General features: G+C 32.8%; 2 protein-coding genes across 2 annotated transcripts in view; one reads left to right on the top strand and one right to left on the bottom strand.

Annotated features, from left to right (window-relative positions):
- Nucleotides 1–16,310, bottom strand: part of LOC114327774 (gustatory and odorant receptor 22-like) — a 56,931-nt gene extending 40,621 nt beyond the window's left edge. The window contains exons 1-2 of the mRNA XM_050643087.1: nucleotides 16,104–16,310; nucleotides 6,109–6,397 (exon numbers count right to left, since the gene is read on the bottom strand). Coding sequence (XP_050499044.1) covers nucleotides 6,109–6,374 — 266 coding nt within the window. The 5' untranslated portion in view covers nucleotides 6,375–6,397; nucleotides 16,104–16,310. The remainder of the gene's footprint in view (nucleotides 1–6,108; nucleotides 6,398–16,103) is intronic.
- The window catches only part of LOC126880921 (thrombospondin type-1 domain-containing protein 4-like), a 727,288-nt gene that overhangs the window by 535,660 nt on the left and 167,439 nt on the right, over nucleotides 1–24,189 (top strand). The window lies entirely within an intron of this gene.

Genomic DNA, 24,189 nt, shown 5'->3' with positions numbered 1-24,189 from the left:
TTCGCCTAATCACATCCACGTGTTCGGTATGTCCTTTCAAAGCAATACCGCTCCGTAGCACCACAGTATAAAGAGGGAAATATACTGTGGTAGCACTATGCCGCCACCACCAAAACTAACGCACTTTATGAGATTATAACTGATATACTCTTCGCCAACTTTTTTGTAGACGAAGTTTTATAAATCTTGCTTCCATATGATGAACACTATGCCAGATGTAACCTCATACAAAGTGCTAATTTTGGTGGTGGCGGCATATTGCTATGGAGTGGTATTTCTTGGAAAGGAGATATCGAACTTGTGGAGGTGATTGGTTAAATGACAGCTGATATGCACATTAAAAACATTTTAAAAGGTTATGTTTTGCCATTTGCCAGCCATATTGGATAATAAATTTGTGTAATGCACCATGTAGACATCCGGAAAAATATAACATTCTACATCTAATTATCTTCTTCTTCTTTAAGTACCGTGCCCAAATTTTTAGGCGTGGGTAGCTTCCATAACAATTTGCCGATATCGTTCTCGATCTTGTGCGGCATGTAACAATTGATCTGCTGATAAGCCAGTCCATTGACGAAGGTTTCGGAGCCATGAATATTTCTTTCGACCAATTCCTCTTTTTCTGTCGATCTTTCCATTGAGTATTAACTGCAGCATCCTGTATCTGCTACCTCTCATTATAACTGATTATAACTGATAACATCTAATTATGCAGGGTAAAATATTAGGCAAAAGAAGTCGAGGAAGAAGAAGAACATCTTGGTTAAGAAATTTGAGGCAATGGTTTGGTCACACTTCGGAATCGCTCTTCAGATCTGCTGCGAATAAAGTTATGATAGCCAACATGATCGCTAACGTTCGATAAACGGACATAGCACCCGAAGAAGAAGAAGAATGCACCATGACGCAGGTCTTCATCTCGGTAGAATAGTGAATACCTACCTTGATGAAATTCAATATAAAAAGTATATTGGCTACCATATAGCCCATATCAAATTTCAAATTTAAATCCGATTATACCATTTATATGATACTTGAAAACATCACATTCGGAAAGAAATCCTATTCCTATGACACTGGGGGCAGCACAATATCCATTTTTATAACAAGGGAGCAAACTGCTACAGCTGACAGTTATACTGTACCTACTTGTTAGTTTTAGTTTTAGTTCTCTAATAAATTTTGATAGTTAGGACTTGTTATTCGAGGAAGGTGGAAATATCATATCTATACAACATGGGAGTAAATAGTGTCTTTTCCTCCAGAGAATGAAGTTTACATGCAGTAATCATTTAAGGGAGGAAAAGGCACTTTACTCACATGTTATACATATGATTTTTCCACCTTCCTCAAATAACAAGTCATTTTTTCATTTTTAAAAAATAATTTATTATTAAACGCTTTTTAAACGCTTTTATTTAGTTAAACAGTTTGCGTCAAATCTTTAGACGTTGATTTGACTGCTTTTTCTTCAATGCAAATGAATTAAATTTTGCAGACATATGCATTCGTGGGAACAATACACGAATATAGTCAATCAAAATTTTTTTTTGTGTTTATGAATTGTTTAAATAAAAAAAAGATTTTAATGCAAAATGCTTAAATTCTCTTGTTTTTACAATGTAGAAACTTAAAACTTTTACAGATTGTAGCTAATTATATGAACTATACATAATTTCACTTTTTACGTTAATTGTTTACGCTATGCTTCATACATAAACAATAAAGTTTCAAATTTATCCAGTTTCTGTTTGATTTTTATCCAGTTTTCAGCGAAAAAGAGTTATGGCACCGCAGAGAGACGAATGCTGCCCTTAGTATTGTCGTGGGCTTCGACTGTCCATAAAACTTGGGCCCGAAAGTGTTTGCGTTAGGACAGGCTTAAAAGCCTGCATTGAGCCTGCAAAGCTTACGTTGAATTGAGCCGATTGTAATCATTAAGGTACATATTCATACAATGGTGAACCTCGCTCGGTGTAACTGCTCAAATGGATACAGCATGCGCTCCCCTACATATAAACCGCAAAGCGGTCGAATCGAAGAAGGTGAGCTCCGAGCCGAGCAGCGATCACCGACCTATCCACTATGTGGAGCTGCTACACCGAGCGAGGGTTACCCTTGCATGGATACGTACCTTTAGACGGCTTGCGCATCGAAGAACTGTATTGCGAGAAATTAACAGGGTCTACACCGTGCAATAGTAAAGCATTAGAAGAGATGGAAATACTGCGAAAACTGTAATAGGTGTAAATGATTTTGATTTAAGAAATGTATGAAGAAATTACAGAAAATGTACAATGTATGTATCAAAAGTTGAAATAAATGCAAAAAATGTATCTGTCATATACTTACATTAAACATGACCGTAGCGTTTATTGTTTGAAAAGTGTAAGACTAAAAAGTTAAAAATAAAAAAATATGAAAAAAAAATTTTAAGAAACGCTTTAAGAAAATATGCAACTTCTCTCACTACTTACATACATTCAAAACGAACAATTTCTCATACAGTGAGAAAAGTCGGCCATTGCAGTGAGAAATATTTTTTCTCACTGGTTCTCCGCTGGTTTTCCATATAAGATCGCCGTTTCCATGGTAACATGCACAATACAAACACAAATATTGATCTTCAATAATTGTCAACTTGTCAATGTCATATTTTTTAAAAATATTTCATACTTACTAAAGCAGTTCTCATTATCTGTGTTAATTATAATGGAATACGACGAAGATTTTGAATTAGAAAGTACACCCCCAAATATTGTGGAGAAAGCATCCGATGTTTGCAATAATTTTTTACCAAGCATTTCAAGAGAAAAGTACGAAATCGCTTACAGAAATTTCATGGACTGGAGAATAAAAGAGAAAGTTAATTCATTTTCTGAAAATACCTTGCTTGTGTACTTCGAAGAGTTGTCAAGAAAATTAAAACCTTCTACATTATGGTCCCAGTACTCAATGCCATGCTGCGGAGTACAATAACTATTAAAAACTCTGTTGACATATCAAAATATGCAAAACTACGAGCCTTTTTAAAACGGAAATCTGAAAAATATGTTCCAAAACAATCCAAAACTTTAACCCCCGAAGAAATTTAGCAATTAATTTATTAAAAACTCACCAGATGAAAAGTATTTGCTGATAAAGGTATGTTTAAATGTATAAATTTTTATCAAGATTAAATTTTTTGTTTTGATTTTATAGGCTGCGTTAGCTATTGGCCTTACAGGGGCATGCCGCTGCGATGAACTTCGCAAATTAGAAACTAATGACATGGAAGATCTTAATTCGGCCCTTTTAGTAAAATTACCAGATACTAAAACAAAAGTTCCTAGAAATTTCACAGTTACAGGAGAATTGTACCATATTTATAAAAAATATGCGAAGCTTCAACCATGCACTGAGGAAACACGTTTTTTTTAATTACCAAAAGGGTAAATGCACGAAACAGCCCGTGGGGATAAATAAATTTGGCACCATGGCAAAAGATATAGCGAAATTCTTGCAAATACCGAATCCAGGATTATATACGGGCCACTGTTTTCGAAGATCGTCGGCTACAATTTTGGTAAATGCAGGAGCAGATCTTTTAACTCTTAAACGTCATGGGGGCTGGAAATCGAGCAATGTTGCTGAATCCTACATTGATAATTCTATGTCTAACAAAATGCAAATATCGAAGAGTATTGTAGATTCAATTCAGCCTTTACCCCCATTACAACCTGAAGATAACCATCATGTAGAATCTCGCCAATTTTCTCCTTCCACTTCGACTTCAGCTAATTTTTCAATTACCGAAAATGTGTTGAAGCAAAATTTACCAGCAATGACGTTTCAAAATTGTTCAAATATTACTGTTAATTATAATTTTAAATAAATAAAGTATATTTATAAATATTAATAATATTAAATACCTACATATATGTATGTATTTTATTTCAATTTAGGCATATAATATACTTAAAAGCACCTAAATTATTTGATTTTGAAGTTTGAACTCTTGACAACAACATATCCATAGAAAAAGTAGAGTGTAAAATACGTGAGAAAATGACATATTTCTCCCTCGCTTAATTTGCGCAACAAACTTCGGCGCTCGTGAGAGATATGTCTTTTTTCTCACTTGTTGTACAGTATACTATTCTTCAGTTATGAGTGACTAAAATTTAAAATATTATAAAAAAATCAACCAAAAAGAAAAAAATAAAAAAAATCAAACTCGAAGAATTATTCGAAAAAAACGTTAGTCAAAAAAATGAAAAAATCAAACACATTCGTTAAAGAAAAGCGTGGGGCGAAAACCGTTTATTCGATGAAGACGCGCCCCACGCTTTTCTTTAACGAATGTGTTTGATTTTTTCATTTTTTTGACTAACGTTTTTTTCGAATAATCCTTCGAGTTTGATTTTTTTTATTTTTTTCTTTTTGGTTGATTTTTTTATAATATTTTAAATTTTAGTCACTCATAACTGAAGAAAAGCGTTTCTTAAATTTTTTTTTTCATATTTTTTTATTTAAGTAACTAACTAACAAAATTTATCAGAGAACTAAAACTAAAACTAACAACTAGGTACAGTATAACTGTCAGCTGTCAAATATAAGTAAAATTATTAATGTAAACATTGTTAAATCAAAATAACAATTTACTGTTTTTTACCATTCTTCAAAATACAGGCTGTTCTACAAATAAACATTAAAATGTATAGATACTTACTTAATATGTAGATAATAAAATATTGTATAGGGCGTCAACAAGTTATTTCATCAATGACATACCATCACGTCACTTTGACTTTTACTCCCTAGTGAGTAAAAGTACTTTTACTCTCTAGGGAGAAAAAGTACGACTTTGCTCCCTACAATCAGGTCAGGAAAAGTTTACTTTCGGTAGAAGTAGGTGGAAAAATTTTTTATTTCACACGTTAATTTCAAAATATGCAATATTTTTGTACGTGAATGTATAATACAGGGTGTCCCGAAAAGATAGGTCATAAATTATACCACAGATTCCGGGGTCAAAAATAGATTGATTGAACCTCACTTACCTATATATTATAGTGCACACAAAAAAAGTTACAGCCCTTTGAAGTTACAAAATGAAAATCGATTTTTTTTCATATATCGAAAACTCTCAGAGATTTTTTATTAAAAATGGACATGTGGCATTTTTATGGCAGCAACATCTTAAATAAAATTAAAGTGAAATTTGTGCACCCCATAAAAATTTTATGGGGTTTTGTTCCCTTAAACCCCCCCGAACTTTTGTATACGTTCCAATTGAATTATTATTGTGGCACCATTAGTTAAACACAATGTTTCTAAAACTGTTTTACCTCTTAGTACTTTTTCGATAAGCCAGTGTTTATCGAGATATTTTGAATATTTGTCGAATCCACCACATATTTGTGTATGGTTAAGTACGGTTATAGAGACCTGTTAATAATCTGAAAATGTATTTACAATTTTAGGTATATTTTGAAAAAGAAGCTGCATCTCGATAAAAGGTGACTTATAAAAAAAAGACTAAGAGGCAAAAGTCTTAAAAACACTGTGTTTAACTAATGGTACCACAATAATAGTTTAATTGGAACGTACACAAACATTTGGGGGGTTTAAAGGAACAAAACCCCCATAAAATTTTTACGTAAATATATTGAAAAGAAGCCGCATCTCGATAAAAACTGGCTTATCGAAAAAATACTAGGAGGCAAAAAAAGTTTTAAAAACGTTGTGTTTAACTAATGGCACCACAATAATGAATTAATTGGAACGTACACAAAAGTTTGGGGGGGTTTAAGGGAACAAAATCCCCATACATTTTTTATGGGGTGGACAAATTTCACTATAATTTTGTTTTAAGATGTTCCTGCCATAAGAATGATACATGTCCATTTTCAATAAAAAATCTCTAATACTTTTCGATATATTGAAAACAATCGATTTTCATTTTGTAACTTCAAAGGGCTGTAACTTTTTTTATGAGGACATTTGTACTAAGGTAAGTTAGGTTCAATCGAACTATTTTTGACCCCAGAATGTGTGGTATAATTTATGACCAATCTTTTCGGGACACCCTGTATATTATATTTTGTTCATAATTAGTCTTACCTGTAAGTAGTTTTCCCCATTTCTCTCTCTATGGGCATTATCCCCATTATCTGAAAGAGGACTAGTAAACTTTTTGTAGTATGATAAAAATTATCGTAAGCATGTAGTAGTTCTGGATCAGGTTTATTTTTGTTCGTCGGCAGTGGCGTTTCTGAGGGTTCAATACTGTCATTATCTCTTATGTTGAAACCAGCATTCAGATACTGCTGATTTTGCTGGTGTGGATTTCTCCGGTAAACGTTAGGCTGTTGATCGTTGTATTCCATTTTGAAAGTCGTACGGTCTTCAACTAAAATATAATTCAGAAGATGATCAAAATGGTACTAAACATCTTAATATTATTTTATCTTTATATTAACATGAAACATATCAACATTTTTGAAACGGTTCGGTAAGTTTTCATTGCAAATAAACCATTTATTAAACACTAGAGGTAAAAACTAGAGAGAACAGTCCGAGACGAGAGAATTTCTAAACACGAAGAGAATCTTTAACCACGAGAGAATAGCCCGTATAGCCAGGGATTCGAAGCCAACTGGCAAAAGACCAATAGGAAGGCCCTTTAAAAGGTGGCGAGATAGCTGGCAGTCAACATCACAGCTACGAATACAAGCTCAAAATCGGTAAGGAACAAGCCAAGAGGCCTATTATAAGAAGAAGAAGAAGGTAAAAACTATGGCCCAAAAATTAACTAAAGAGTAGGATACATGGGGTCTACAGATCAGTACCAAGAAAACCGAATAATTGTGTATTGGATGGTCATAAAAAGATCTCACATGACAGAACGACGATAAAGCACTGCATGGTTACATATCGTTCTGAAGATATTTCTTTGTGGCATCTTACGTAATGTGCTATTTTAATAGGGAAATAAGCCACAATTCAAGTTGGAAATTGATTTTATTGAGGTTTTAAGTGGAAGTCCAAACGTCAACTTCTAGAGTTCTCGATTCCTATTAGGTCATTGGAATCTCCGTTTTCGTTTTTTCATAGTTTCTCTGGGTTACTAGCTTTAGTTGTTGTATCATATCTCTGGCTTCTCAAAGTCGTCTGTTATAAGAACAATATCATCGGCACATCTGAGATGATTTAATGTCCTTCCATCGATGTGAGTACCTTTTGAGATCCACTCTAATCGTTTTAATGCGTACTCCATTACAGTTATAAATAAATAGTTTTGGCGACAAAATACCTTCCTACCACACCTTTCTGTCAAGTTTTATCTTCTCAATCATCCAATGAAGGTTAGGGAATATAAATAGGTAAATATAAACATTACAAACAAATACAAACAGAAAGAGACTGGCTAGATCGACAGGCTTGGCGATTGGGTACCGGAAGGCGTAGAACGCTATAGAACCGGTTATAATTTATATATATAAATATAAATATAAACATTAAAAATCATATATCAAAAATGTATAAACATTTTTAATTTCTTTGCAACACGAAAATGCAGCAGCTGCATAATACTCTGGTTAAATCGGAGAGTGCAGGAAGAATCTATACCGGTTTCGGAGGTTTTTCCCCCTCATCAGTAGTCCCATATCCTCTTCTCTCCGATTTCTCCACGTATCGTACTTTGGACTCTTCCGAATTGCAAAGAAAGAAATGTCACGGATGAACTAGAGCCATCTACCGAAAAACAAAGTAAGTTATCAATCGAAGTAGCACAGAAAACGACAATAAATATCGTCTCCATACCACCAGATTGACAACAGGTGGAATACTTTCTTTGGTTACACCTCCTGAGATTTTCAAAATTTATAAATCACACAGGATGCCGAGGATGCCGAGGAAATATTTCCTCGGCATCCTGTTTGATTAAAGGAATCTTTTGTTGTTAAAACTTTTACCAGGCTGAGCAGATGAGTTGTGAATTATTTAAAATTCTCTCATCTCAATTTCCTCGGCATCCTGTTTTATTTATAAAGTTTGAAAATCTCAGGGGGTGTAACCAAAGAAAGTATTCCACCTGTTGTTAATCTGGTGGTATGGAGACGATATATTTATTGTCGTTTTCTGTGCTACATACTTCAATTGATAACTTACTTTGTTAATAATATATCAAATCAGTGTCGGACACCAGTCGCATCATCTGGAAGATTTCTTTTATTATCATGCAACGCATTGTTAAGGCACCTATCAATTACGTTGCTGCTCTGTGCTCTGTGTAACTGCTCCAACGGATATGACATGCGCTCCTCTACATATAAACTGCCACCGATTGGATCGCCGAGCGCACGGAGCACGGAGCACCAACGTAATGTATAAATAAATGCCTTTATATTTAACACTTATGAATTGTAGTCGATTTAATTCTGGTGCTGAACTCAAGACATATCTACATTTCTGATGTGACAACATTCCACTGATTCTAAATTCATTCAGACCGCAAAGTTTACCTTATACTATTTTATGTGAAGAGATATATTATATTATAGTATAGATCCTCGTCTTTGCAGCATTTCGAAGTCATCTATAACCGTATATATCATAAACTGGGGGTTTCTCAAAGGCCTAGGAACGTGTGAAGCTCTTTTTTCTCTTAATATACTAATACAAAGGTGCCTGGACATCAATTAAGCTACATATGCGGGTTTTACTGACTATAAAAAGAATTCGATAAAGTACGACACGATCAATTAATGAATATACGACAAGAAAGAAGTTAGACGACAATGACCTCAGGATCATATTTTATCGAATCTATATTACAAGCAGCGAGCAAAAGTACGTGTTAACGAACAGCTTTCAGAGGAGATTGAAGTTAGAAGTGGGGTGAGACAGGGATGCGTATTATCGCCAATCCTTTTTAATGCTTACTCGCAAGAGATCATAAAAAGTGCCCTTGAAATACTCTTAAGGGCGAGACAGCTGGAATAAAGATAAATGGATTGCCCATTAACAACATCAGAGATGCGGATGGCACTGTCCTCTTAGCCGAAACTATTGAAGATCTTCAGAGCCTCGTGAACAGAATAGCGGTGTATGGCCAAGAATACGGACTAAGAATGAACATCAATGAACATTAAGAAGACAAAATTTATGAGAATATCTAAAATTCAAAGAAATAACGAGAATCTCCTCACAAACGGAACCAATGTCGAACGAGTTGACCAATATTCATATTTTGAAAAATGATCAAGTCCACAAATGATTACTTCCAGGAAATTAAAATTAGAATAGAAAAGGCAAATTTTAACAAAATGAGAAGGGGTGATTCCATTTCAAATCACTCAATTTTGGATCAAAAAAAATTTTGGAACTCCGATTTGTCTGAAAAATTGGTTTATAGCATCTGCGAGATGTAGAAATAAAACATTTAAGGTCGAATTGTCTCCTTATTCTTCTTCTTCTTCTTCTTCTTCTTCTTCTTCTTCTTTTTTTTCAAAATGTTATTTTAACCGATTTTACAGTGATTTGGTATTTATTTAAACAAATTTTCATTTTCTATCGAAAAGTATCAATGGAAAACATATTATAATAGAAGGGACTCAAAAATGTCATTATATTGCATTATCACAAGTTATTTTGATTTAAAACAAGTTTTTGGTCAAATTTTATAGTGTAGAAAACGTTAATTTTTACATTTTCCTCCATTCCCAAAATACATCATAATCGATTTGGCTGAAAATTTGCCGACATATAGCCAAAACATAGAACGTTAAATGTTTAGAAGGATTTTAATTATATTACAATACCAAAAAAATTCGTAAACATCTACATGTCTTTCCACCAAGACCTAATCATGACTACTTCACGAGAAATTCTACGTTTGACGTCTATTTGCCGACCCCGCACGGTGGTCCTTTTTCATAATCTATGCTTGCAAAAGGTATAAAATTCATCTTTAAATAATTGGTTTTAATGACACTCATTGAATACCTAGATAACCAGGTAAACAAAATAAATCGTTCTTAGAACTCAACTTCCACCTCGAAGTGAACAATTGAAACCGAAAGTTGTACTTCTTTACCGAACTTACGCTCAGTAGTTTCAGGCAATTTACCAGCGCCCGCGCCCTTTCAAAGTGAATTTAAATGTACCTAAAACTGTTATTTTAATATTTTTTTGAAATGGAAGTCGAGCGAACATGTATATTTACAATAATTATAAAACAATAGTTGTACCTCTGTTGATAAAAAAATATTTGATTGTTAAGATGATGATAGATTAGCACTAAAATAAGAATTTGTAAAGATTTTAATAGAGTAGAACTTTTGGGATTGTTCGGGAGTGTTGCTAAACTATTTTTTTATTGTTACTTTATTTATTTATCTCTCAGAAAAAGTTACTCTTGTGTGCTCGAACGTGCTCTTTCTATATTTTTTAATTTTTGTAGGTTCTTGTATTTTACATTATACAACAATGTTTTACCTGTATACGAATTTTCAGTCCCTTATATTTAGTCTAAGAGCTGGGAGCGGATTTTGTGCGTGATAAGTAATATCGAAAAACTATACGGGGATATATTGAATTAATTGTGTACATGACTCCCCAACGGCCGGAAACCAGAGTGGGGGATATTAGGGGTCAAAGTCGCGGTTTTTATTATTTCTTTTGTGACGCTAATGATGGAGATAATGCACCAAAATTTGGGAATAAGTAGATCATGACATTACTAAGTAAATTCTCTAGAGGCGGAACCCTACGTGGCGGGCAAATGTTGTAATGCGTCACAAAAATTAATACAAACTGTGACTTTCATCCCTTAAAACTACCCTCATCCCCAACTCTGGTTTCCACCCCTGGAGATTTTGCTTAGTTACGTCATGATCTACTTACTCCCAAATTTTGGTTCACTATCTCGATCACGAACGTCACAAAAATCCCTTATAATTTTTATATTCACCCCTGCCCCCATCCCTTTGTCGGCACGCAACGTTCCGCCCCTGGAGATTGTACTTACTTACGTCACGACCTACTTTTCTTTCTCGATCATGAGCGTCACAAAAAAAAAATAATAAAAACCGCGAATTTGACTACTTATAACTACCCTCGTCCCCCACTCTGGTTTCCGGCTCTGGGGATTTTACTTAGTTATGTCATGGTCTACTTATTACCAAATTTTGGTGCACTATCTCAGTCACGAACGTCGCAAAAAAAACCTTTATATTTCTTATATTCACCCCTACCCCCATCCCTTTGTCGGCCACGCAGCGTTCCACCCCTGGAGATTTTACTTAGTTACGTCATGACCTACTTATTCCCAAATTTTGGTGCATCTCGATCATGAGCGTCACAAAAAAAATAATAAAAACCGCGACTTTGACCCCTCATAACTACCCTCGTCCCCCGCTCTGGTTTCCGGCTGTTGGGGAAAGTCATGTACACAACTAATTCAACATATTCCCGTATAGTTTTTCCATATTACTTATCACGCACAAAATCCGCTTCTATCTCTCCGACTAATTGTGGTGTAATACTTTTGCAACCATAGATCGTCAGAAAGGACCACTGTGCCCCGTCCTCGGAGTTAGTAAAGAAATCGATATTATATTCCGCAAAAAAAATGTACAACCATCTCCCCCTACAACTAAAATCTGCACCATCTTTCCCCAAATTCCGTAAACTGACAAAAGCCTACCTGTCTGAAAGACCATATTATTCAGTAGAAGATTTTTTTAGTCAATAACTAAGAAATTACCCTTTGCACAAGTAGTATTTTTATTATTTTTTTATCTATATTGGGGCGTCAAATGCAGCAGCTTAACTTGTTAACTTTTAAACCTTTTTTTATTAATTATTAGGTAGACTATGCATTTGCAATTTATTTAAATTTTTGCAATTGATTATTTCTGTTTTAACTTCATTATTATTATTATTATTTAAATATATTGACGATTTATGTAATTTTAGTAAATTGGATTGTTACTGTTTTGTTTTTTTGACTATTTATAAGCTTTGTCGATAAAATTGTAAAATTTTTCATGGCAATAAAGCATATTTCTATTTTATTCTATTCTATTGCACAAATAAACATTGCTTTCTGCTTAAATTCAATGTTTAAACTGCCAAGAGGCAGATGGGTGGCAGCTTGAACATTGAATTTAAGTGAGAAGTAATGTTTATTTGTTCAATTAACATTTATTTCTGTTTTCTGACAGCAGTAGAATGTATTTTAAATTAAATAAATTACATACACTCTTCTTTTTGTGTTAATTAATTTAATTAAAAAAAATTTTTTTTGGCACCTTGTATAAATAATTATCTAATTGTTTATATTACTGAATAGATAATTGAATAACCTTTCAAATGAGCTAGCACACGACCCCTATTCTGACCTAAAACAATAGTCGATTACGTCATCACGCTCAGATGGATGACGTCACTAGTATGATATATATGTCAAAAATAATTTAAAAATCGAATAACTTTTGTATTTAACATTTTTTTCTAATTCTGTAAATGAAGCAGTTTACAGGGGGGTCAAAATATAGTGAATAACCCTGTACATCAAATGAACTTTTCAGAGCAGCCGTCTGTAAAGTCCGAATAGCCATGATGAATGCCGACCCCCGTCACGGAGATGGCACTTGAAGTAGAAGAAGACGAAGAAGATAACTTTTTGATAAGTTGAGTCCAGTTGTTACATGATTTTTACAATTGTGGGTATTCTACAACTCAAACATCATCGGATGACCACAGGGCATTATAAAATTATTTCATGATGCTGATGGCCTATTATTAATTTATTTAAACTGTCCCTTGTAATATAGTATATACTATAAAAATAACTGATAATTTAATATTTTCATTTTCACCGCCCTTCTTTATTAAAATGTAATGCGCTCTATCATCTTTAGTTGTTTTCCTTCGATAATGCATACGCACTTTCCAATAAATACACTTAAGTACCCAGATTATACAACATACCTTATTATATTCATTCATAAAGTAATTGTGTAAAAAGATATGAGGAATGAGGTTTATGATGCATTAATTTAACATTACATCGGAATTACAAGCAGTTAAACACAATTAAAATAATATTAAGTTGTACATTACGGTTTTTTAAACCTGTTTCTATTACCAATGAGGAGATAAAATTCATTTTAAAATGAATTGCGACTATAATGGTAACCGAGATTTGTTTACCAATTAAAACTGTTGCATGGAATATCAACTAGAATCTAATAAAAAATGTTTATTGAAGATTTTATTGAAAAAGTAAAGCATACAGCATATTAACTACATAATAATACATACTTAATTTATCATAACTCTATATTTGAAATGAATTAAAAAACGCGAGAATTATAATTTTAGTGGTGTTGTAAGGACAATACTAGACCGACATATATTTTAAAAGTCAGACTACCACCGACAAATTACATTAGAAATTTTCCTCCCCTATCTTTTCTCCTTCGTAAGGACGTAGTGGCGTCGTGTAATTTGTTTGACTATTTATGTCAAATTATCTATCTCCAGCGCGTATTGTTTTGCTTCGGAGAATGAGTAACCAGTCATGTCCTTTATTTGGTCCGACCACCGTACTGGAGATCTTTCTCTGGATCTTTTGCCCGCTACGTTGCTTTCAACTATAATTCGTTCCATGCCTTCTCTTCTTCTGGGCAATATATGTTGCCTTTTGAGCACTCCTAACACATTCAATCTTTTAACTTCGACTTGGAGTCGCTATAAATATTATATAAGTATCATGTAAACAATATTTCTCGATGTTACCAATTTCATAAGGTTGCTAGTGTCATGTACTAAGCAGAACGCACTGAAGATGATCTGATCTAGATCGAAAACGTTTTGCGAATCCTTTTGGATGACTTTTAATGGTTTTTAATAAACTTTTTTACCATTGTACAAACGAAGTTTTTTACTTCTGTATGATTTAATAATAATATCCTTTCAGTAAATATTAGTTTTATATATATACCTGTATAAGCTATAGTGTCTTGTCTGTCACTATTTATGATAGACAGCATTACTGAAAAACCCCAATTGGTAAAATTTTTTCGTCTAGTTTTCACAAAAAGGGGGATAGATTAGCATGTAACACTTACAGAAGTATTTTAGACCGGATTTAGAGTTAATAAGATAAGAAATAGTTACTCTGAATAATACACGAAATCATGTATTATGCAGATGATTTTCGTCAGATGAATTTGAAGTGAACAGAGGTCTTAGACAAGGAGATCCGTTATCTAAGGTGCTTTTTAGTTTGATATTGGAAACAATAATTAGAAATAGCGGACTTAAAACACATCAATATCTGGCCTTCGCTGATGATCTTGCTGTTCTAACGAAAACCATAAAAGAATAATTAATAAATGTTATAAATATATTAGAAAATGAGGCAAAATATTTTGACCTAGAAGTCAACCAGGAATAGTAAAAGTAAATGATACTCGTTTGAAACTGTCGCCTGACAGTTTATGCTGGCCACTCACTTACGGATAACGAAGAGGATATGGTATGCAGGCCAAGACTGAAGGCCGTTATCGAAAACCGACACACACTAGAATCAGTTCGTTATCTGACGACCTTTTTCTTCAGGTAAAGATCTGTAGGGAATCGTAACTCTTGCCACACACAGTGCAATTATCGACGAGAAAGCATGTCCCTCTCACGAAAAAAAGCGTGTTCGTTAATAATTGTGCTAGAAAGCCGGAAGAAAAAGAAAAGAGCGTACTGGGTTAAAGATTGGCTCATAAAAAGAAACAGGTTATCTTTATGTCACATGGTATTTATGGCAGAATTAAAACTTTCCTGTACGGAAGATTATAGAAGATTTAAAAATGGATGAAACATGTTTTAAAAATCTATTAAAACTAGTGACACCTTTAATAAAGTAACAAAACACTAGAATGAGAAGTGCCATTAGTGCGGAAGAGAGACTAACTGCAACATTAAGGTTTTTACCTTTCTCTCTTAAATCCCGATTCGCGTACATTTATCTTTAACCTTCCATAGGCAAGGATGTGATTGATAAATATCAATAAATTGACGTAAAAACTCAGGATTCTTTGCGTTCTTGTTTGCCATTTTCTCTTTAAAAATCCGATTTGCCGATCGATGCCAGTTACGTTAACGATCTGCAGTACAGATGTCACACACTTGCAGTTTTGTGAAGCGATCGCGCCAAGGTCTGAATGACAACTGCGTGTGGGTGGTAGTTTTGACCTTCGGTTAAGGGCTTGTCAGGCGCCAGGCCTCTTCGTTATCCGTAAGTGAGTGGCCAGGGAATATAATTTCGAGATAATGATCCATTTTGTGTATCTGGGCGTTATTGCAGAAGAAAAACGTCAGGAAGAATGTGAACTGAATGCCAGATTGGTAAAGGGAAATAAAAAGATGGGAAGCCTGAAACCACTGATTAAATCGAAATATGAATCGAGAAAAATAAAGGTATGAATATACATATAAAACGGTAATACAGTGACATATGGTAGTGAAGTATGGACAAAAAACCAAATACGGAAAAATTGAAAAGATGGGAAAGGAAAATTCTCAGAGCTACATGGAGGCAAAAACACGGTGACCGTTGGGTGCGATGAATAAACAAGGAGCTAGACGAATTGTATAACGAAACAAGCATCGGTCGCTTCATAAAAGCATCGGGAATGAGGTGAATGGGACACGTGATGAGAATGAACAGGAAGATGATGCCAAAGATGATCCTAAAACGGGACCCAATCACGAAAAGAAGAAAAGGACAACCAAGAAAAAGATGATGTAATAGCGTATGAGATCTCAGAAAAAAAGGAATGAATAATTGGGAAATAAGAGCAACAAATAGGCATGAACGGAGGAGAATAGTAAGCCAATTGAGTAGAAAAGGAGCACGATTCGACAAGAAGCCATCGCACTTGATACAAGTTTTTTACTAGGTAAGTATTATATTAATAATTGTATTTTATCCCTAGGCCTTCAAACTCTGTTGAGCTTTGTAAATAAATAATTAAAAAACTCAGTTTTCATTCCAAACAATAGAATAAATTATGCATATATTTTTAATGTTAACTTAAATGACTTACCTCTTTCGTAATGCTTTATTCCTTTGTAACGATTATTACATATGTGTAATTGATTGATTTCTTTTTAATTAATCCAAAGTATCTCTCGCAGTGTACGCTCTAATAAAGAAATTTCAAAACTGCGTTTTTCAGACACGTTAAAAGTTCATTATTGCTAAACGTTGTGCGCTTAATCTTAATTCGTTTTTCATTGTCAGGGCCCGATCAAAAGAATGCTCCACATAGGAATAATGTTGCGTGTTTAAGACCATTAAAAGTAGGTGTTGTATAAAAAATGTCTTCAATAATTTCTATAACCTATAATGACTTAGCGATTAATCACTTTTGTAATTAATCCTACACTCCTACTTGAAAGGCACATAAAAATTGCAGCGTTATTGAGTACCCAATATAGCCCGATCAAAAAAACTTTGACCGAAAAAGGATGAAAATTTGGGAATAAGTAGATAAAAGTTTCTATTACACAGGTCACAAAAAATACTTTAAGTCTGTTATTTGGTAAAGACTTTCTGTTTGTATATCGGAAATTAACCCGCGAGTGGTCGCTATATGAGATTTTCTCTCACGGTTTCAGAAAATTGCGCACAACTTTTTTTCTGGGAAATTATACGCGCTGTAGTTCCTTCTAGTCTCATAACTAGGGAGCGGATTTAATGCTAAATGCATATTGCATGCATATTTCGCATATTTGAGAACTTTACTAAAGTTTGCAAATTTTTAAAGAAACATGCATATTTTGTTCCTATTTAAAAACATTTAAGTCCAAAAAAAATTTAAATTTTTTAATTCGACACAAAATATTTCCCCGCACAGGCTGTCCTATCTATTAATTCGAGAACTACCTGAAGAGAGACGGCTCACACGGCCTTTTCATTTTTTCTTAGAAAATACCCGATCTTTACACAAAGTACTTAAGTGCTTATAGTACGCCGTTATAAAATGATTGTAGGCTGTTAAAATGATGAAGGATGGTTTACCGGGAAATACGAATTTTATTTACTTTTATTATATTTAGTACAATTTTTATCCCAATTTAATAGCTATAATTCTGGTGATTCTTTTAAATCCCCTATTGTTAAGAGAATTTACACCTTTAACCATAATTTTACGATTTTCTAACGGAAATTGAAATATTCGTGCTTTAGATCAGATCCCGTCTTTAAACGGCTTTAACACTTTTGAGGACATAATATGCGAAATTTTTAATGGAAATTTTGCAACTGATTTTGCTGCAGAATTTTCGGCTGTAACAAGTTATTTTAAATACGCCCCAATTATTTATGTTGATGTTGAAAGGAGTTTTTCTAGTTATAAAAATATTTTATCTAATCAAAGAAAATGTTTCCTCGTAAAAAATTTAGAAAAACACATTGTAGTGAATTATAATCGAAGATATAATAGTGATATTGTTGTTTTATTTTAAATAGGTAACTCTTGGTATCAGTTTTTGTAAAAAAAGAATGTGTGTACTTTGTACGCACGTAAGAAATTATACTTCTATTATATGATTTCAACGAAATCAATATACTTTAAACAGTTTCTCTACTACTTTCCAAAAATTTTTATTAAAACAATACCAAAAATTAAAAAAATAAAACACACACAAACACATTGAAAAATGCCACAAATGATTTCTGAACAATAATTGTTGCCAAAAATTTTAATTAAATACGTATTTTCTGAAAAATTATATAATAATATACTTACAATCATAAAATCTATAAAAAAATAAAAAAATGATATAACTTGCATTGGGCTTGAACCTACTTCCCGTGTATCCCGCCGTACGAGAGTCGAAGCGATTTCAAACTGCACCACCTTCGCGTATACGTCATATGGGAATATACACAAACTGAACAACTTTTTGACATTTTGTTTATATGAATTTTATTAGTTTGATTTTTGTCGAATTAATATACAACAATATATAGAGTAAGAAAACGGTACATTAGATGAAAATTTGTAGAAAGTTTGTTCGTAATCAGATTATGTAAATTAAAGCATTGCCTACTAGGGGTATAGCATAGCAACTACTAGGTAAGTACATTATTTTTTTTTACATGTTCCAAATAGGTATGAAGATAATTTTTTATTGGAATACAACTGAAACATTTAGAATTACGTACCTGTGGCTTTCCAAAACTATTTAAAGTCACTATAATTATAAATTTGATTTTATTTCTGTCCTCACAACAATAAAATCTAATATATTATACAACATTTTTGTTTACCGATAACCTCCATATTGAACAATTATTGACAGATCATTTCAACACCCAATCAGAGCCCGTATAAAGACTAATACCAAACTGTCGGTGTGCGCATGCGCGCAGATCAATATAAATTCACCCTCAATCTCAATCGCGCCTAAAGAAGTATAACTTCAAAAATGTGAATAAATTGCATAATATATAAAAAATAATGATTTTATTTGAAAAATAATAAATAAGATTGCCGCCCCCCCCTTAAAAGAACCCCCTAGAATAGAATAGAACAGAAAATTTGTGGTTTCTCGATATGCGCATTTTTTTTAATTTTTATGCATATCTTGCGCATATTTCGTAATTTTTTACTGCATATATATGCGCATATTTCATCAAAATTGATCGCATATAAATCCGTTCCCTACTCATAACTATCCTCCCTCGACAATCTAATAGACTCGTCCGCTCAGATAGTGACTCAGTCTTCTTAGTATCACCATTTTGTTGAGTCAGTGCGCTTCATGTGAGAGATTCTCTCATCAAGCGACCACTGGCGTCACAGTTGGTGACGCCAGTTTAATAAAAATTAATTTGATTATTCCCCTTAAAATCTAAAATAATATCCTTTTATGATGTAATAAAAGGTGGCGTGGATGTGGTCGATGATATGAAAATCCTATATTCTGTTTCACGGGTTAGTTGTAGATGGTCACTTAACACATATTTTTCAATGTTAAATATTGGCGGCATCAATAGTCACATTTTATATAAAGATAATAATAATAAAAGAAAAACATCGTGTCTTTTTAAAGCAAATGGCTTTATCGATGATGAAACCTCATCTTTTTTGTAAAATTTTGTAAAGGAAGGCAAAAGTTGGATATGTGAAAGAAAATCTCACGCGCGACCACTCGCGTAACAACCAGCCTAGCGACCAATGCCGGGTTAAGCAGAAACCGCATAAATAATAAATAAAGTTTTGCTTTTGTATACACTTAAGTCCAGCATTTTTTACCCGTGCGTCATTAATACCTGGCCAGATAAAACACATACTTTTTATCTAGCATCATTATCTTCCACGCACGAACCTAAAGACAAACCAACTACCGCCTGTTATTAAGTAAAGACACATCGCACCTCCGCTCAAAGAGTGTCATAAGTCAAAAAAGCAAAGTTTATAGAAAACGATGTTTAAAGTTTGTCCTATAACATTTTTGGGTTTAATTCAAAAACTATTCAAATTAGAATAATAACTATTTTAGTCAGTTACAATGGATTTTGAAGCTTTATAATAATAGCGTATTAATTAAAAATATTAAAAAATTTTTTTGAATTGTGACGCTATACAGATTGAATAACGAAAAATTTACGAAATATTATACCGGGTTTCCACTTATATTTTCCCCCATTTTAACTACCTATAACTTCTAAACGGCTCAAGATAGAAATATGCGGTTTTCTCTGAAATGTTTTATTTCAGTAAAAGTTTTGTCTGAATGCACTGAATTTTTTATATCCCTTTCAAATACGAAAAGGAAAATGTCGGATTTTTGAAAAAAACGTTGTTGACTTTTTTTTTAATGTTGTTCTGAAGCTATTTTCTTGTGGCATTTTTATAATCAAGTATATTCAAATGGGAAATAAGCCATAATTTTACCTAAAAATGATTTTATTAACGTTTCGACGCCCAAGTCGGGTGTCGTTGTCAAAATACAAAATAATACTAAATAAACAAACATGTTGTTGCTTAGTAAAAAATTCTTCTAATAATTTATTTAATCTGACTCATTTATATCGGCAATTCAGACACGTATTATACATTTTAAAGTAGACGACTTTAAAATGATATTGCCAATATTGATGAGTTGCGTTCCTGGGACGACTTTACTAAAAGATAGTTCATTCGATTACATGAAATCAATCCCAACTCAAGAATATCCGCCACAAAAAATCATAGCATGTGATCTGTCTTTAAAAAGACAATCAAATGCAACGATGGCACTGAAATTCTCGCGTTAGATTCCATAGCAAATCACGAGGGAAAACCAGGAAAAACCTCGTGATACTATCCCGACATCGTAAGTATTTGGGTTTACATTTAGTTTACTCTCAAAACTAATACCAAATTCTGACTTGATATTTTAAATTTTAAATAATACTAAAATACTAAATTGTACTCGATTTGTTACTGATTTATTAATTGTGGTATTTTCTTTCTATTGATTTCCTCCTTTAATATGGGTAACCACATCCTACTGCATTCTACCGAGGAATTTGCGACACAATTGGTTTCATTTAGCATAATTAGAGCCGCTTCTTTGATTTTTCTCTTTTTACTATCTGCTTCTTTTAGGACTATACTTGAATCTATCCACTGAACTCTATGTTCATTATCCCATGCGTGTTAACATATTTGAGATCTATCAAATTCTCTATTTTTTATATAAGACTAATTTTTTTTTGAGAGTAAACTAAATGTAAACCCAAATACTTACGATGTCGGGATAGTATCACGAGGTTTTTCCTGGTTTTCCCTCGTGATTTACTATGGAATCTCTAACGCGAGAATTTCAGTGCCACCGTTGCATTTGATTGTCTTTTTAAAGACAGATCACATGCTATGATTTTTTGTGGCGGATATTCTTGAGTTGGGCTTGATTTCATGTAATCGAATGAACTATCTTTTAGTAAAGTCGTCCCAGGAACGCAACTCATCAATATTGGCAATATCATTTTAAAGTCGTCTACTTTAAAATGTATAATACGTGTCTGAATGGCCGATATAAATGAGTCAGATTAAATAAATTATTAGAAGAATTTTTTACTAAGCAACAACATTTTTGTTTATTTAGTATTATTTTGTATTTTGACAACGACACCCGACTTGGGCGTCGAAACGTTAATAAAATCATTTTTAGGTAAAATTGTGGCTTATTTCCCATTTGAATATACTTGACTTTTTTTAATGGAACATCCAGTATATTTTTTTGTAAATTGAAAGTAAGATCATTCACCTATCCAGCGATATAAAGTTTTTTAAAATCGGTTGTCAAATCACTGAGTAATAAATTTTTAAAATGAGAGGTGCAATGTGGATATCACATACCTAAATAACATAACTAAGCAAATTGATATTATGTTATGTGATTTCCACATTGCATCTCTCATTTTAAAATTAATTGCTCAGTCATTTGACCACCGATTTTAAAAAAAATTATATCGTTGGATAGGGAAATGACCGATTTGTCAAGTTTTTAGGTAAATGACCATTTTTATGTCGCTTTTAAATAAAAAATGGCGGATTTTTGAAAAAAAAAAAAACGTTGTTGACTTTTTTTATTGAAACACCAATATATTGTTTTGTAGCTTGAAAAAACGCTCATTTACCTATCTAGCGATATTAAATTTTTTAAAATCGGTTGTCAAATGGCTGAGCAAATAATTTTTAAAATGAAAGATGCAATGTGGAAATCACATAACATAATATTATTTTGCTTAGTAGTCCAGAAAGCCACTGCGCATCCGCTAGAAAAAATATTCTAATTCGGATTTTTTGCGCAATCTTACTCAAAAAGGACTCCTTTTAACAAATTTGCATGTTGCCAGGACCAAAAGGTGGTCAAAAATTTTTTAAACGTTTTTTTTTGTTTTTTTCTCAAAATTATTTTTTTTGCATGGAAAAAAGTTTTTTTAGGTTTTTTGAATCATTCCAAACAGAAAAGGTCTTTAGTGACTTTTCTCTAAAAATGATAGTTTTTGATATATAAGCGATTAAAAATTGAAAAATTGCGAAATCGGCCATTTTTAACCCTCAAAAACTATGTAAAAAACTGAAAATCCTAATGTTGCCAAGGTAGGTAGATATTCTTTAAACATCTATTGATGAAATCCCGAAGAGTTTTTTGCAATAAAATATTCAAAACTCCTTTGTTTATTAATTGCTATTCAAGCGTGCGCGACACTATTTTCCACCGACAGTATGGTGCAAATGAAAGGAATAAATTCGTTATTTCGTAACGGCGACTTTAAGGAAAAATCCCGAAACAGGTCGATTTTTATTTTTAAGTTGTGATATTGTGGCATATATGGTGTAGTAGTGACGTCATCCGTCTCGGCGTGATGACGTAATCGATGATTTTTTTAAATAAGAATAGCGGTCGTGTGGTAGCTCATTTGAAAGGTTCTTCAATTCTCTATTCAATAATGTAAACATTTACATAACTATTTTTACAGGGTGTCGTTCTACTTCTTTTTTTGTCAAATAATTTAATTTAATAAAAATTTTTTGGACACCCTATGTAAATAATTATGTAAATGTTTATATTACTAAATAGAGAATCGAAGAACCTTTCAAATGAGCTAGCACACGACCCCTATTCTCGTTTAAAAAAATCATCGATTACGTCATCACGTCCAGATGGATGACGTCACTAGTATACCATATATGCCACAATATTATAACTTAAAAATAAAGATCGACCTGTTTCGGGATTTTTCCTTAAAGGCATCGGTTTACGAAATAACGAATTTATTCCTTTCATTTGCACCATACTGTCGGTGGAAAATAGTGTCGCGCACGCTTGATTAGCAATTAAAAAACAAAGGAGTTTTGAATATTGTATTGCAGAAAACTCTTCGGGATTTAATCAATCGATGTTTAAAGAATATCTGCTTACCTTAAGAACATTCAAATTTTCAGTTTTGCACATAGCTTTGAGGGTTAAAAATGGCCGATTTCGCAATTTTTCAATTTTTAATCGCTTATATGTCAAAAACTATCATTTTTAGAGAAAAGTCACTAAAAACCTTTTCTGTTTGAAATGATCCAAAAAAACCTAAAAAAACTTTTTTCCATGCAAAAAAAGTAATTTTAGGAAAAAAACAAAAAAAAAACGTTTAAAAAATTTTTGACCACTTTTTGGTCCTGGCAACATGCAAATTTGTTAAAAGGAGTTCTTTTTGAGTAAGATTGTGCAAAAATTCCGAATTAGAATATTTTTCCTAGCGGATGCGCAGTGGCTTTCTGGACTATAGTTATGTTATTTAGTTATGTGATATCCACGTTGCACCGCTCATTTTAAAAATTAATTACTCAGTGATTTGAAAACCGATTTTGAAAAGCTTTATATCGCTGGATAGGTGAATGACCTTTCTTTCAAGTTACAGAAAATATACTGGGTGTTCCTTTAAAAAAAGTCAACAACGTTTTTTTCAAAAATCCGCCATTTTTCTTTTCGTATTTGAAAGAGATATAAAAAATTCAATCCATTCAGACAAAACTTTTACTAAAATAAAACATTTCATCGAAAACCGCATATTTCTATCTTAAGCCGTTTAAAAGTTATAGGCATTTAAAATGGGGAAAAATATAAGTGAACACCCGGTTTAATATCAAAAGTGACACTTGCAGTACAGAATATAATATCATTATCTGGTTAACAGACTTATACTTTTTAGTGTTGTAACTTTAAATACAAGCACAATAAACACAAAATACTGCAAGAAAAATGATAAATAAGTGATAAATGTGGCACTTTTTTGAAGTTATAATTCTTTAGGCGCGATTGGCAGTGAATTTTTATTATTCAGCGCGCATGCGCACACAGACAGTATGGATATGCTAAATCTTTCAAGTTATGTATAAATACATCAGTGCAAAAAAAGGTGTGAAAAAATATATTAGGGTTTTTATTAAATATATTTATTATAATTTTTGTGTCTTTGGACTTGTCTTCCTCGGGAGTAAGATAAGTATTACTATGAAAACATTCATATTTATTATACTTCACATCGTCTGTTTGTTACAGTGAATTGTCATTATGTTTGAGACTACATAGACGGCTCGTAGCCTTATTGGTATAGCATTCGGCTAGGGATCGAGA

Source organism: Diabrotica virgifera, chromosome 2 (assembly GCF_917563875.1).
Source record: "Diabrotica virgifera virgifera chromosome 2, PGI_DIABVI_V3a".
Classification (NCBI taxonomy): Eukaryota; Metazoa; Arthropoda; class Insecta; order Coleoptera; family Chrysomelidae; genus Diabrotica; species Diabrotica virgifera.
Note: the sequence above shows the minus strand (reverse complement) of the source record. Positions and strands in the feature narration are given on the sequence as shown.